We start from the raw sequence: 16,609 nt of genomic DNA, 5'->3' as shown, positions 1-16,609 counted from the left end.
CATCCGCTAGGTATGCATTTTTTTATTCAGAATTAGAAATATGGATTTTGTTAAAATTTTCCTGACAATTCCTATGCCCTTTTTTTTTTTGGGGGGGGGTCCCGGGGGTTCACTGTATATTTACAGGGGAAATATTAGAAAATAAATAAAAATATATTAACTTGCACATAAAGATTACTTCAAGTTCAACTACTTACGTTAGAATTTCTGTCCGGCTGATTTTAGTTATTTATTTTATAATAAAAGCCTTTGATACTATGAACGTAATAACATTCTGCCTTTCTTTTTTATTAAAACCTCTCTCTCACACTTGCTTTTTCTTCCATTTTTCTTTTGATTTCTTTATTTGACTTTCAGATACGTATTTATAATAATGCTTTTTTCATTCTTTCAAAAATGCAATTTGAATTATGGAATTTATTTTCCAATATATATTTTTTTATATAACCATCACGAAAGGGTTAAAATGTTTTTAATTTTTGTTTGTAAATCTGAACACATTAAAAGTGGCGCTAGAATCAATTTATTTTAAAACTAAGTTTTCTTAAATTTACTATATTATGAATTTAAATTTTCTGTTTTAAGAAAAGTAATTAAATACTTCAACATTATGTAAATAGCAACATAAAATAAAAAGATGAATTTATTCTTAATAAAGAAAAATATTTGGCCTTATCGTTCTGGGCAATGAGAGTTTATTATGGATTATTGGAGCACTATGAGTTTTAAACATTTATCCCTTGGAAGACTTGAGCTCATGTATAGACATTTATTTCCTATATAGATCTGACATGGATCTTGAAGCAATAATGCAGGCTGTTTTGTAAATGTTAAAAATTGGAAGAATCTATTAAATAAAAGTTATCGCAAATATACTTAGTAAATAAATCCCTTAAAAGATTGTTAATTTATCAGAATCAATCTTTAATAGAGGAGAAAAGTGCCAAAAATCGTTTTTCCATTGATTTGTTTTGGATTTGCATATCTTTTTGGTTCACCAGAATTTCCCCCAAATGCTGTTTTTGAGATCTTGTGTTTCAATGGTGCTGATTTATAAAAACTTAACAGTGGAAACTTGTAACCAAAAGATACATCTACAATCTACATTTTATATTTACAGTAAACTCATCTCAAATGAATAATAAAGCTGCTATACTGAAAATTCGAATTTGCCTATTTTTTTGGTTCGCAGTTTATAAACCCTCAAAAGCCTTAAGTTTAATTTGAAGTTTGACCTAACGCCTTAAAAGTTATTAGGTATAAGAAACAGTTACAAAAAAAATTTCGGGTGGGGAAATAATTTTTTTGATTATTTTATACACAGTTAAAAATAAAAAATCTGTTGAGATTTAATAAATGTTTTTTAAGGCTGATAATAATCACAGAAAAACCAATAATTAAACTTTAATTATTTTATCTGCCAGCTGAAAAATTAGAGGAAATTTTTTTCATTAGATTATTTTTCCATTTAATTTTAAGAATGATAACATTACAAATATGAAATGTTAGTATTTGAAAACAGAGAGAGTGGGTACAATGGGTTGTGTATTACAAAAGTCCCAAAGTTTAATAATAACGTTTTCTTATTCGTTGACTAAATAACTTTGGGGAATTTTGATTGGTTGGTTTATTAAGATGAGTGTTCAAACGTTTCAACCTCTAATCTTACGCTACAAAAGGGATAATTTTGTGTATCATCATTGGGAATGTACATTAATTTATAAACCATTGTCTTATCCCTTTATATCCGTGAATTGAACATGCATGTTATTGTATTCTTTTTTTACCTGAGTCAATGATTTTCTTGCAGATTGTGGGTAGAATGAATTATAGAATCCAGTCATCAAGGTTTTCTGGGCCTGATCCAGAAAGGGAAACTGAACATAAACATTGAATACTTAGGATCCATTAAAAGTAAAGTTTAAAGTTAGAATAGTTATTTCTCCCATCGTATTATAATCAGTTTTTTGCCGATGTAAAATGTACAATTATATTAATAATAGAATTTTTAAATTTCACCTGAGGGAGTTTTGGTGTTGATAGTCCTTTTACAATTCCCTTGTATTCACCCCTAGAAATTATAAAGAATTTAATTTCAAAGTGACAGACCTATACATTTATTAATTGGTTATAAATAAAATAATAATAATATTATTTAGAATACATTCCAGATTTTTATAAACTAGAAACCTGTTTTCATCGCTCTTAATAGCCTCTTTTTTTCTCTAAGTTTTACAAATATTTATAAAATTAAACAATTAAACAGGAGAAAAAAACTAAAATTCTTTTAACATTTCCATTTCGTACCTTTTCTGTTTTATAGTGGGTTGTCATCCTATTATATAATGTAGCTGAAGCTTAAGATTTCAATAACTGCGGAACCGATTGGGTTCTCTTTATCAGGTAAGATTCACATAGTCCCTATGGTGGTTTTAGGCTATATTGTTTTCAGATTTAAGTTCTAGGATGGTTTTAAGTTTCTTTTCTAGCCCCTAGATGCTAGGGGTGAGCCGCTATTATGATTTAAAGTATTAATTTTATACAGCTAGGGATTTCAATATTTAATGAACTGATTAAGTTCTCAATTTTATGGAAACTTCACATAGGTCCCTGGAAAGTTATGGACTATTTCAATTTTAGATTTATTGGAATATTCTTAAATAATGTAGATTATTTCAGGGATCTAAAGGGATAAGACAATGACTGATAAATTGATATATTCTCCAATGATGATACACAAAATTACCCCATCTGTAGATTAATATTAGTCATTGAAACATTTGAACACCCAACAAAACGAACCAACCAATCAAAAGTCTCCAAAGTTGTAACCAAACAAATAAGAAAACGTTATTATAAATTTTGGGGACTAATGTAATAAATAGTCCATTGTCCTCTCTCTATGAATATTTGTAGTTCCTGTTGAAGTTTGCTTTGTTTTCTGATTGTTTTCTTGTTCTTCACTATCTCTGTTTTCTTACTACAGTTGTAAAAAAGTTCAATAGGTAAACAAAACTATTTCAGTATCTCTTACTTTAAAAAGTAACCTTGGTCATTCGATATATTATAACTTGGATGTTGCACTAGATTTTCATATAATCTAATAAAGTGATACTCGCAACTGGCTTAAATAACAATAACCCCCTTCCATCCCTTTACCGGATGAACGAACTGACAAATAAATGAGGTTCATATAAGCAACCTTAATTGACGACAAATTTTCCCTGTCAATATTTCTACCTATTATATAAACATTCCTTTTTCAAGTAAAATGTAAGTGACTTAGGAACTCATTTGTTGAAGGGAAGCTTCACATATGTCCTAGGCTGGTTTTAGACTATTCTATTTTTAGATTTAAGCCTTGGGATGGTTTAAGCCTATTTTCTACGTCCTTCTTGCCCATTTGAATACAGAGCCCATAAATGCTAGGGGCGCAAATGCAAGTATCTTAATTAAGATTAACTCCAATAATATTTAAAGTGATAGAACTTCTTTCCTTAAGGCTTCAACTCTTGGTGATTCATTATCCTGGTTTACTCTCTCCTTTTCTCTGGAACCATACCTAGAATAATTTATGATGCTTAATACAATTTCCCAGTTACATATTTGCACAAGATAAAAGTACTCCTGTCCTTCATTTGTTTTTTTACTAGCAGCTTAACCCTTAGAGGCCTCTATTTAAGTTTTTAAAGGTAGTTAAACAATTTTGGAGGGTCTTTTTATGGGGGCAATTTCTTTTAATTAATCATCAATAGGGATTCTAGGGAAGTACATCAATTTATTGTCCATTGCGTTATCTCTAAATATCCCTGTTGATCTAAAAAACTTTGGGTACTGTTATAATTCCCAATCCAATGTGCTCTCGCACCATGGAAGTTGCTTTTTTTGGGAGAGGGTATGAAATAGAAAATAATTTTAAAAATGCTACGGGCCAGCAAAACTTTTATAAAAGTAACAGGATCTGTGTGTGTGAGTTTGTCTGTAACGAAGGATCTTGCTAACCACTGAATCGATATGGTTCTTCTTTTACAATGTAGCTTTTCATAGGTCCTGGGAAGGTTAGCTATTGTAACCTCCCAAATAAAGAAACCACCCTAGAAAATAAGTGGGGGGGGGGGGGGGACGGTCGTATTTGACCTACCTCTAGAGGCCTCTATGGGCGTATCCGCTAGTAAACAAGACAAAACACTATACCTGGTATGTGTAGTTATGACACCAATTCTGGGTGTGGCCACAGGAATACAGGTTGCTATACTGGGACATGGTAATAAGATGCACTATACCTGGTATGTGTAGTTATGACCCCAATTCTGGGTGTGGCCACAGGAATACAGGTTGCTATGCTGGGACATGGTAATAAGATACACTATACCTGGTATGTGTAGTTATGACCCCAATTCTGGGTGTGGCCACAGGAATACAGGTTGCTATGCTGGGACATGGTAATAAGATACACTATACCTGGTATGTGTAGTTATGACACCAATTCTGGGTGTGGCCACAGGAATACAGGTTGCTATGCTGGGACATGGTAATAAAGGTACACAGAAACCTTTCCGCACAACCTAAATAGGTAGTTAAAAATAAAGATAGATATTAGAAGGATGACAACATCTCATGGCCGTCTATCTCAAATAACGACTAAGTAAATCACATTTTCCCCAGCGTTACAGACTGACTGACGGTAAGACAGACAAAGTAAATTATAGAGTAGCTTAGCTACTTAAAATAGAAAGAATAAGAGTTGTCTAAATACTTTAGTCAGTTGGTATACGTAAAAATCATGGTATGAATTTTTCCGTGTATGCGTAGCAAAGGATTTCGCTGACCGCTGCACCGATATGGTTTTCCTTTCAAAATGAAGCTCTTCATTAGTCCAGGAAAGGTTTAATACTATTTAAAGGAGAATATAAACACCCTTCCAAGAGAAATAAATGAATACGTTTTTTTAATCTAAATCAACATTTAAAAAATAAGTTGAAAGTGGGATGATCGACTTCTTTGTTCTACCTAAAGTACTCTTAGAGGCCCCTAGGGGAATAGATAGGTGGTTAGATAGATAACTACTGTACCTGACAAATATGAGAAGGACCACAATTGATTTCCTCACAGCTTGTAGCTGGCGGCGGCAACGAGTTTTGTCCTGAAGATCTTGAGATTCCTGAAGAAAATAATACTGATAAACAGACCATTAGTCCCCAAAGTTTTCTAATAAGTTCTATTCGTTGGCTTAATAACTTCAGGAACTTTTATTGAATTTTATTTGGTTGGTTCAATACGTTGGGTGTCTAAACTTTTTAACCACTAATTGTCATTTTTTGGATCATCATTGGGAAGTATGTTAATTTATCGGCCATTGTCTTATCCCTTTAGATCCCTGTGAATTTATAAAGATCGATAAGACTCTTTTCTAAAATAATAGTACCATAGTAACACTTTTTGTAAGTCTTTTCTTTTACTCCCTTTTTAAAGCTTTTTTGCTTCCTTCTCGCTGCTTTTTTAAAACTTGAACCATCCAATCATCTCTATTACCCAAGGTTTTGTTGTTAAGTTGCATTTCCAATTACATGCTTTGAAAGATCCACTCTTAGTTTGTACTACCCAATCAAGATTTAATTAAAGGGAACTAAGCACGAACGAGAGCAAGTGATTCTAGGCACCTTCCAGCAGTGATCCTAAATATTTTTTTTGTGAATACAGGGTTATGTTTTATATAGTTCTACCAGCTAAAAAAAATAAGTTTCACCATGGTTTTTCTATGAATAAAACTTTGAAATGTTAAGCATTTTTTGATGAAAAATCAACAAATACTTTGTTGAGTTTAAAGGTTCAAATAAAATAACATGTCAAAAAAATTAATCAAATGCGTTAACTAATAAAAAGTGCACTAATAAAACGGATCAAATGTCACCTACCCCAACAATTACAACAACTAGCGGTTGCGCCTCTAGCATTTGTGAACTGAACATTCTAATTATCAAAGGAAAAAATAGCTAAAAACCAGCTCTTACCTGAGTTTTGTTCTTTGTTAAGATCAATTAATCTGATGGCATTGCTCAGTCCTAAAACAAATTTTGAATGTCATTTATAGATTTATATATATTAGGGGCTACGTCCCTAGAGGCCTCTAGGTGCACTTGAGAAGAGAGAAGTTGAATTCCAACGGCAATTTTTATTTAAGTTTTAAAAAGAAAAAGTTAGTAAGTGCGATTTTTATGTTGCGTTCAAGTCTCTACGAATATAGAAAAAAATGATTTTTTTTTGTGATTTCTCTTGGGAGGGTGGTGGTACCCTCCCCCTTAAATAGTTATAAACCATCCCCGGGACCTATGAGAAGCTACCCTGTTAAGGACATCCCGATCGGTTCAGCGGTTAGCGATATCCTTAGATACAGACAGACAAACAAACAGACATCTTGTTATTTTATTATAAGGATTTACAATCAAGAGTTTATAGATATTGAATAATGTAAGTAAAGGAAGTCGGTAAAATGGTTCTGTAGTTTGTAACAGTAATGTACGATTTTTAAAGCGCAGCAACTCTTAATCAGAAAGTCCGTAAGTCCATTTGAAACATGCTAATATGAATTGTATAATTATACCATTAATTTGATTTTTGGAATAATGATTCTGACACTCTACAAGTGTTACTGTTCGTTGGTCATAAAATTTGAATTTTAGAGCTCTGCCTATATAATATATAAGTTGTCACATAGAGCTGTTTAATACACTAGTCCCCAAAGTTTTATAATAACGTTTTCTCATTCGTTGGCTTAACAACTTTCGGGAATTTAGTGAATTTTTAATTTGTCTGTTTATTAAGTTGAGTGTTAAAACGTTTCATTAATTTTAATCTTCAGGCGGGTGAATTTTGTTTATCATCATTAGGGATGTACATCAATTTATCGGCCACTGTCTTATCCCTTTAGACCCCTTGGATGTAATCTTCGTTGTTTTTTTTCAATATTGAATTGTTGATTATTTACACCCTTCGTATGTTAGCAAACATGTTGAGGTTGAGTAAACTTGCGAAATTTGGACTTTTTTCTCCGTTAAATTTTACCACGTAAATCTTGTTCGATAAAGTTTATATTCCCTTCGGTTAGGATTTATTGATAAGTTTTAGAAATACAAATTGTAAATATAAATATTTTTTTATTGCATAGATATATTCTAATAATTAAGTAACAGGATGTGTGTCTGTCTGTTAGTTTGTCTGTACCGAAGGATATTGCTAACCGCTGAAAGTGACTATTTTGAGTGAGGGTTCAACCTCCCTTACAGGATAAACCATAACTAGTAAAAAATAAACCCCCCCCCCCGCCATTTTTTTTTATTTTTAAAATCTAAAATTGAAAATGGGTGAGGGGAGGAATTTTTATAATTCTTTATAGTCTTTTCTTTCAAATATTTCTTCAAGTGAGTTTTATCATGGACGGCTGCATTCTAGTTTTGTTGGCAAATGTTTCCCATATTATGACAAACTAATTGACCTAGACCGAACAAATATTTTTTAATGCAACTTCCTAAACCAAGAAAGTGTTACTACAATTTGGCAAACTTTATTTTTAAATATTTCATGACTTTAATTTAACCAAACGCACATTTGACTATTAACTATACTGGTACCACAGTTTTTGTTAGCTCAAAAACTTGGATTACATTTGTCTTAATTTTAATTGGATAGTGCAATAGTAGTATAGAAGAGGTAATCTTGTTAACAAAATACCAATTTACCGTCCAATGTCTTATCACTTAGATCATAGAGTGTAATTTTATCTCTTGTAAAATGGTTACAAGAAGCTTATCTATTGAGTAAAATCAAAATTGGTGAAGCCGTTAACGAGATACTAAGTAACAACTGTCAAAAAAAGTTTTAAATTCTAAAATATTAAGACTTTCGGGTATAGTCCCTTCTGTAACAACGCCTCTTAAGGAGCGTTTCGTCGTATTTTCACAAAAGCTGTTGATAGATTATTTCAGGTTAGGTTAGGTGATTGCCCCGCAGGGTTAGAACCTCCGCAGGCAGTGGCTATAAATAGTAGAAAAGCTACTGTGAAAATATGACGAAACGCCCCTTAAGGGGCGTTGACACGAAAGGGACTATACCCAGACTTTCTAATATTTTAACTAAACATGTCGAATGCTCAAACAATTAGGTCAACCACAATTTAATCCTTAAACTAAAGTAACAGGATGTTTGTCTGTGTGTCTGTACCGAAGGATCTCGCTAACCTCTGAACCGATCGGGTTCTCCTTAACAGGGTAGATTCTCATAGATCCTGGGAAGGTTTAAAACTATTTTGGGGGAGGGCACCACCACCCTCCCAAGAGAAATCACAATAAAATTGAAAAAAATTGAAATATTCCCACCGCATAGTGTCGCTAGCGTAGTGGCGCTGCGTGGAGACATGAATTTAACAGCTGATTGACCATAGACAATTTTTTTCTCAAATTAGATATTTAAAATAAAAAATTATAAAGTAAGTTCAACAAACTTTTTCAATTTTCTTTAAACTGAAATCCCTGATTAGAAACCAAAAAAAATGCTGTTACTTATTGGGTTGAACTAAATAAGTAAATCAATATTTTATTATTTTGAAGCACTTGCAAAAATTATGTAACCACATGGTTCTTGTCAGAGTGCCAAAAAGAAAATGTTGAAAATTTTTCAAATACCACTTTTCAGGATGCAATCTTTTTAAGAATTTTATAGTATGGCTTCAAAACTGATTGAAATCTGCTATATTAGAACCGGTTCTCAGTCATACTGAAAAATCATGTATAGCATCGTATTACAAAAATTTTCTATGAATAATAAATAGGTGAAAATATTATTATTAATACCAACTTTGTTAGCTCGAGGCTACCAAACTGGAATAAATGTTATCATTTTTAGTTTTGAATCCACGGAAACCTGTCTATAATACGATAAGATAAATAACTATAATGTTAATATTATTAGTTAATGTTGAGTTATATACAAGGCGTGCGTAGGGTTTACCCAGGGATCTAAAGAGATAAGACAATGGTCGATAAGTTAATGTACATTCCCAATGATGCTACACAAAATTGTCCCTTCTGCAGATTAAAATTTGTGGTTGAAATGTTCAAATACCCAACTTAATAAATCAACCAAAATTTACTAGAGTCCCTAAAGTTGTTACGCCTACGAACAAGAAAACGTTATTATAAAATTTTGGAGAGTAGTGCAATAAACAGCCCTTTCTCCACTCTTTTTCTGGGGTTTGCCAACCTTCTTACATTTTTTGACACCCCCCTAAAACCCAAATCGGGGGGTGTGTATTACAGACAACAATGGGGGTGTATTTTTAGTGTCAGGGGTTAGATAAACCCCTCATCACACCAGATGATCACCAACCAAATTTAGTCTAACAACGTGTTGCGCAAATTTTTTAAAACTCCCCACCCAACTTAAATTTTAATAATAAAATTACACTTAATGAATCTTTTAATCTGTCATTTTACTATCCACGGAAAGCTGTCTATAATATGATGCAATACATAACTATTACCCTTACTCTGTTATTGATATTAATTGTGAAAGAAAATAAAATGATGTGTGTGTGTGTGTGTGTGTGTATAGTAAAAGGTGTAAAAGAAAATGTTTTAGCCCCAAGCAATAGGAACTAATTTCATTTGACCTAGACAGGGAGATATAAAATAGGGATAATATCATCCATAATAGCGAGTATAAATATTACAGGAATCATTATTCCAGTATGGCTTTGAAACCGATTATTATCCGCTGGTTTAGAACAGGTTCGCATCCTAACTGAAAAATTATGTATAACATCCTATTACATACATAAAAAAAATCTTATAAATAAATATCAGTTTCGTCAGGCCCTCAGCCCCTTTGGGGCTAATAAAACTGTTTTTAATCTTACATTTTTTTTATTTGATATCCATGGAAAGCTGTCTATAGTACGATACAGTACCTAGTTTATATTCAAAGTTTCAATCCTGTAGGAAATTCAATCATTGTAAAAATCAAATGAAAATAAGTATTAAGTAACCCTTTAAATGTTAACGAACTCGGAAGACGGACCGACCCTAGCTGTAAAGAATCTTAATCTTCATAAAAAAGAAGGAAAAGGAAGGATTTAAATGGTGAAAACTAGCAGAAAATATTATGAACACACAATAAATTACCTCAATTTCATTGTTTAGACATTTAGTTTTATTTATTTGTTAGATAAGAAATTTAAAAAAAAATTTCATTTTTAAAATACTAACAATGAAATTGAATTTAAAATCTCTAGAAAAAGTAAAAATTTACAGCAGCGAAGCTTTTATTTAAAATGTCCGTCCATCTGTCTGTTTCCTCCCAAGCGGCCACTTCTTAACTGCTATTCAATTCAGTTGTAAAGATTACCAGTACCAATGATATTCTTGGTCAGTCGGTCTTCCAGTCATGCTACTGAAGTCTTATATTTATTTAAGGTGTTTTCAAAGTCCTCTAGGGGTACTTGAGTTGGGAGAGAGACATAGTTTATCCCCACCTTCAAATTTAGTTTTAAGAATAAAAGGAAGAAAAAATCTTAATGGAGGGAGTTATGAGAAGCTACAATGTATAGGAGAACCATATCGGTTAATTAAGTGAGATCTTTCTATACACATAGACTAACATCCTTTTACTTTTATTAAAGGAAACCTACTAAAGATATCAAAAAAAAGTACTACGATAGTCAACCTTTAGAAATCTTTTTGCTATTACTCTACATGTAATAAATCTATTATCTAGGCCATATGATGTTTATTGTCTAATGTTTATATAAGTTATTAAGCATTGTTATCAAGTCTAATTGATGTATTCAAATTATTGTTTTGACCTTACAGAGGTTTTAACTGTTTATTATCAAATACGTTTCTATTATTTATTGTTAAAAGAAAATGCAAATAATGACTTGAAATGAAACACAATTGGTATAAATATTCTTTTGACTATATATAGTTACTTCCTGTAGTATGTATATTTGAAATATTAATAATTTAAATACGAAGCTTTTCTGTAAATAGGGTCGGTCTGTACGTTCGTCCGTAATTTAGGCATGTTAGAATTGTTCTATCGATTTCAAACTTTGCATGGTGATTCCTTTAGTAGTTAGGTACGATTTAGTAAGCGTATCAACTCTATAATCGTTACCAGAATGTCCGTACGTCTATTTTAAACATGATGCTTTTTAACTTTTTTTAACAACAAATTTTTATGCTTTGTTTTTATCCTATTGATCTGATTCCTAGGACAACAATGTACAATGTTTTAAGCGAATCATCACTATAACAAGTCCTAAAAATGTAAGTATGTCATTAAACATTATTCTGCATTTTGTTACGAATTTTATACATTTAAATTCTGATTATTCAGTTCTGACACTCTATAAGTGCAGTGTGAATGTTTGTTTGTCCTACCGTTTCAGAGCTTCGCTTTTTGGATGTTGTCAACCTTGTTTTAAAAATTTCGTTCGTTTATCCATATGTAAAAGATGTCTGTGTGTTTATACTGCTCAACTCTCCGATATGGTTTTTCTTTGCAGTGAAGCTTCCTATAGGTCCAGGTAAGATTTTTAATTAATTTGGGGAGGGTACAATGTCTGTCCGACTGTCCGTGAAGCTTTTGATCTTGATACAGCTTAACCAAAAAAATATTACTACTCAAGGATTATAGCTACTGTCCCTCTGGTGGTTTTAAGCTACCCCCCCCCCCAAACAAAAAAATGTCTTTTTTCCATGCATAGCGGCTATGGGCGAAGCCAATTTTATAACTTTATATAATAAAAGAACAGTAAAGTATATTTTCCTTATTAGATGTCATGTCCATTGTAGCATTTCTAATGGACGGACATAATATCTTTAATAAAATCCACGTAAATCATGTTTTCCCCCTTAAAATAGATCAACAAAGTGGGCTATAATAATAAACATTTTTAAAATTTAAATCATGAATTTTCTTAAGTAATTGTTTAAAAAGCGAAAAATTAATGTCAAAGTCTTGAGAAAAAGATGTGACACATTTGAAATTGACTTTGATTGACTTTTGACATATTGTTGTGTAATAGTTTAAAGTACATTTCTACGCATTTAAAGTTAATTGTCCAAGTTTCTTAACATTTTTTTTTGAATTTACTACATTTTCAAAAAAAAAACAAAAAAAGTATAAGTTCTACAAAAAATCGGACCCCGAATAACCCCCACTCTATCCCTCTATTTACTCCTTCTAAAGATTAAACTTAATGGTTAAAAAGTTCGAACACTAATAGTTAGGAACCAACCAATCAAATTCAATAAAAGTACCCAAAGTTTTGGGGCCATCGAATAAGATAAGGTGGTCATAAAACTATGGGGAACCAGTGTAATTTATATTTCAATGTCCCATCCCTCCAAGTAATTGTAGACAGAGAGGTAGGGGACAATAGACTGTTTATTACACTAGTCCCCAAAGTTTAATGATAAAGTTTTCTTATTCATTGGCATAAAAACTTTGGGACTTTGTGAATTTTGATTGGTTGGTTTATTAAGTTGAGTGTTCTACGTTTCAACCACTCATTTTAATCTAAAGAAGGGGTAAATTTTGTGTATCAACATTTGGGATGCACATACATTTTTCAGTAATTGTCTTTTCCCTTTAGATCCCAGAATTTCGATTAGCTACGCTGCTATCAACTTTAATTTGAGCTATTGTGAGAAAAGATGGACAGTAATAAAATGCCGTTTCTCGAAGTCGTACGCGGCCATACGCAATGTTGAAAAGGTGATGCAAATTTAAGATCTCAGTTTTCGCGATTTGCGTAAAAATTCATCTTTACATCATAGTGAATCAGATAATCTTAGATAATCGCTTTTATCTTAAAGATAAAAACGTAAATAAAATCTCTAAAACTGAGATCTGAAATTTACGCCACCCTTCCAACACTGCGTATGACAGCGTACGACTTGGAGAAACGGCATTTTATTAATGTCCACCGTGAGAAGAATTTAATGGTACTCACACAATTTCACCCTGACATTGAAATCTATTTCAAAAGTAAGTAAATTAAAGTAGTAACAGTGTCATATACAAGGGAGGGAAGAGACATTGGGAAATTTAATACACCAGTCCCTAAAGTTTTATAATAAATGTTTCTCATTTGTTGGCCCAACAACTTTGGGGGCCTTTATTAAATTCATTTTGGTTGGTTTATTAAGTTGAGTGTCATAACATTTAAACTTTTTATTGTAATCTATAACCATTAATTGTGTATCATCATTTGAGATGTACATCAATTTATCGGTCATTGTCTTATCCCTTTAGGTCCTTGCAAATTTCTTTGTTGACAACCATAAAAAGTAACACAATAAACTTTGTTTCCCATCGGATTATTTTAGAATAATTGAATTCAATACGATGAATGGCTAAAACGTTTTTTTAAAATTTCGATATACAGAACTACAGAATTGATTAAGTTCTCTCTTTAGGGAATCTTCATATAGATCCTGGGATGGTTTTAGGCTATTCTATTTATATGTTTAAACTATGAGGTTTAAGGATATTTTTCTGCCTATTTGACGAAAGAGCCCCTAGATGCAAGGGGCGCCTCCGATAGAATAAAAAAATAGATCTAAACAAAATTTCTGAAATGAAAAAAAAGAAATCTACAGCATAATTAAATAATCTACCAACTCTAGATAATTCTGGTTGATTCTAAATTATTTGATAATGTCGAAATCGAAGGACACCGTACAGAAAACCAATGTATCGCAAAGCTTTGTGAAAAATGTCCCAATTAGATAAATAAATAACATTATTATGCTCGTATCCCCAGACAACTAGCTACCAACCAAATCAGGGATCTAAAGGGATAAGAAAATGGTCGATAAATTGATGTACAACCCCAATAATGATACAAAAAATTACCCCATCTGTAGATTAAGATTAGTGATAGAAACGTAGAACACTCTACTTAATAAATCAACCAATCAAAACTCACAAATTCCACAAAGTTTTTAAGCCAACCAATGAGAAAACTTTATCATAAAACTTTAAGGACTAGTGTAATGAACAGCCCATTGTCACCTCTCTCTCTGCAAATTTTGCCCTTCATAACAACGATTAACTTCTAAAAACTTCCATTGGTATTTCATTGCTTTAGGGGAGAGAGCAGGAAGGAAGGGATATTGAGAATGTAAATTGTACTGGTACCCAAAGTTTTATAAACACGTCCTCTCATTCATTAGCCTAAAAACTTTGGGTACATCAATTAAATACCGATTAATTTGTTCAAACTTTTCAACGCCTTATTTTGATCAATAGAAGGGGAAATTCTGTTTATCATCATTGGGGAGTTGCATCAATTTATCGTCCATTGTCTTATCCCTTAATTTCCCTGTACATACAATATCCTTTAATTGTGGGTACCAAATGACACTATCCTTGAAATTTTAGGCCAAAGCAATTTCCGTTTTATAGATACATACAGGTGTCTAACAATTTTATTGAGCTTTAAAAACATTTTTATTTTTAGTACAATAAATTATTTTTAGATCACAATCACAAAAGATAATTCTTACATTATTAAAAGAAATTCTTTTATATTTATAGTTAAGGATCTAAAGGGATAGGACAATGGCCGATAAATTGATGTAAATTCCCAATGATGATACACAAAATTACCCCTTCTGTAGATAAAAATTAGTGGTTGAAAAGTTTTTAATAAACCAACCAATCAAAACTTACTATAGTCCCCAAAGTTGTTGAGCCAACAAATAATGAAACAATAATATAAAACTTTGGGGACTAGTGTAATAATCAACCCATTGTCCCCTCTCTCTTTCTGTGTATAGTAGCATAGATACTCTAAAATTCGATTTGGTCGTTTGTCGGTCAGAAACAATGTAGGATTAATCATGAAAGAGTGTAAAGAACATCCCTATTAAGATTTTATACTGACGGATATGCCCCTAGAGGCAACTATGGGGCAGTTAAGGGATGGGTTTATAGTCGATTATTCAATCTAATTTTTAATTTAATAATTTTTTAGTACAATAAAATTGTTTTTAGATCACAAGCATCAAATGATAATTTGAACAGTATTAAAAGAAATTCTATTATATTTATAGTTAAGGATCTAAAGGGATAAGACAATGGCCGATAAATTGTTGTACAGACCAAGTTATGATAGACAAAATTACCCCTTCTGTAGATTAAAATTAGTGGTTGAAAAGTTTCTAATAAACCAACCAATCAAAATTCACTACAGTCCCCAAAGTTGTTGAGCCAACGAATAATGAAACAATAATATAAAACTTTGGGGACTAGTGTAATAATCAGCCCATTGTCCCCTCTCTCTTTCTGTGTATAGTAGCATAGATACTCTAAAATTCGATTTGGTCGGTCAGAAACACTATAGGGGTAATCATGAAAGAGTGTTAACATCCTTTGAAGATTTGATACTAGCGGATACGCCTCTAGAGGCAACTAGAGGGCAGTAAAGGGATTGGGAGATAACGCCGATTCTTAATTACCAATATAGTTTAAAAATGAAGAAGTAAAAAATATTCATATGAAGGTTATTAATATTTCTCTTTGGACACTACCCCGAAAGTTTATAAACTTCCCAATACCTTTAAGAAACTTTACTGTGATTGAGAATCATATTGGTTCAGTGGTAACTAAAATGTTCCGCTAAAAACAGACGGACAGACATCAAGTAACTTTTATATATTGATTTTCATGTATATAAAAAAAGTAAAAAAGGAAATATGTATATAAAAATAAGAAAAGCAATATATGCTCATTAATCTGAGGAATCGACTCAAATAATTCCAGAAGCAAATTTTATTCATCAGTGAAGATAACAAGTAAATAAAACTTTAGAGTAGACGGACGGTCAAAGTGAATTGCAGAATGTTGCTAAATAAGAATTTTTAATACTCTTTAAATTAATGGTTATTTTACTGCAGCCTTGAAATGATAATTACCCCGAGATCTAAAGGGATAAGACAATGACCGAAAAAAATATGTACATCCCCAATGGTGATACACAAAATTAACCATTCTGTAGATGACCATTAATGGTTGAAGAAATGTTTGGACACTTAACTTAATGAACCATACAATCAAAGGTGTTAAGCAAATGAATAAGAAAACTTTAGGTATAATAAAACTTTGAGGACAAGTGAAATAAACATCCCAATGTCCCCTCCCTCCCTGATAATTACCTATTGCATTGATGACTATAATCTGAAGGCAAATATATGTTAGCTGCACCATTTTATTTTTTGTCCTTGTTTTAACTTATTTTAAAATAATTATTTTCAAATCACTTTATTCTAGTTTTTATTAATTTCTTTCATTATAAGCATTAACAGTTTCATTTTTTATGATGATTACAGATCAAAGTTTAAAATTCAACTGACAATTATTTTAAACCCTTGTAATGGGATTTTCTCAATGTTTCATTCTCTCTCACTCGCTTCTTATCTCCCTCCATCCCTAAATCTCTCTCTATATCTCTATCTCCCTCAATATCTCTCGCTCGCTGCGAATATCTCGCTCTGATATCTGTGTATTGCATAATTCAGGATTCTTTAGGTCCGTGTAAACACCG

At 31.9% G+C, this 16,609-nt stretch overlaps 1 protein-coding gene across 1 annotated transcript in view; it reads right to left on the bottom strand.

The window, feature by feature from the left end:
• Positions 1-16,609, bottom strand: part of LOC145314733 (uncharacterized) — a 53,900-nt gene that overhangs the window by 13,540 nt on the left and 23,751 nt on the right. The window contains exons 3-10 of the mRNA XM_080154780.1: positions 6,012-6,062; positions 5,073-5,161; positions 4,462-4,565; positions 3,499-3,562; positions 2,922-2,982; positions 2,191-2,227; positions 2,020-2,071; positions 1,788-1,877 (exon numbers count right to left, since the gene is read on the bottom strand). Coding sequence (XP_080010906.1) covers positions 1,788-1,844 — 57 coding nt within the window. The 5' untranslated portion in view covers positions 1,845-1,877; positions 2,020-2,071; positions 2,191-2,227; ... (3 more) ...; positions 5,073-5,161; positions 6,012-6,062. The remainder of the gene's footprint in view (positions 1-1,787; positions 1,878-2,019; positions 2,072-2,190; positions 2,228-2,921; positions 2,983-3,498; positions 3,563-4,461; positions 4,566-5,072; positions 5,162-6,011; positions 6,063-16,609) is intronic.

The sequence above is a fragment of the Acartia tonsa genome, chromosome 3 (assembly GCF_053477335.1).
Source record: "Acartia tonsa isolate MP-2025a chromosome 3, ASM5347733v1, whole genome shotgun sequence".
Classification (NCBI taxonomy): Eukaryota; Metazoa; Arthropoda; class Copepoda; order Calanoida; family Acartiidae; genus Acartia; species Acartia tonsa.
This window is presented reverse-complemented; position numbering and strand designations above follow the sequence as displayed.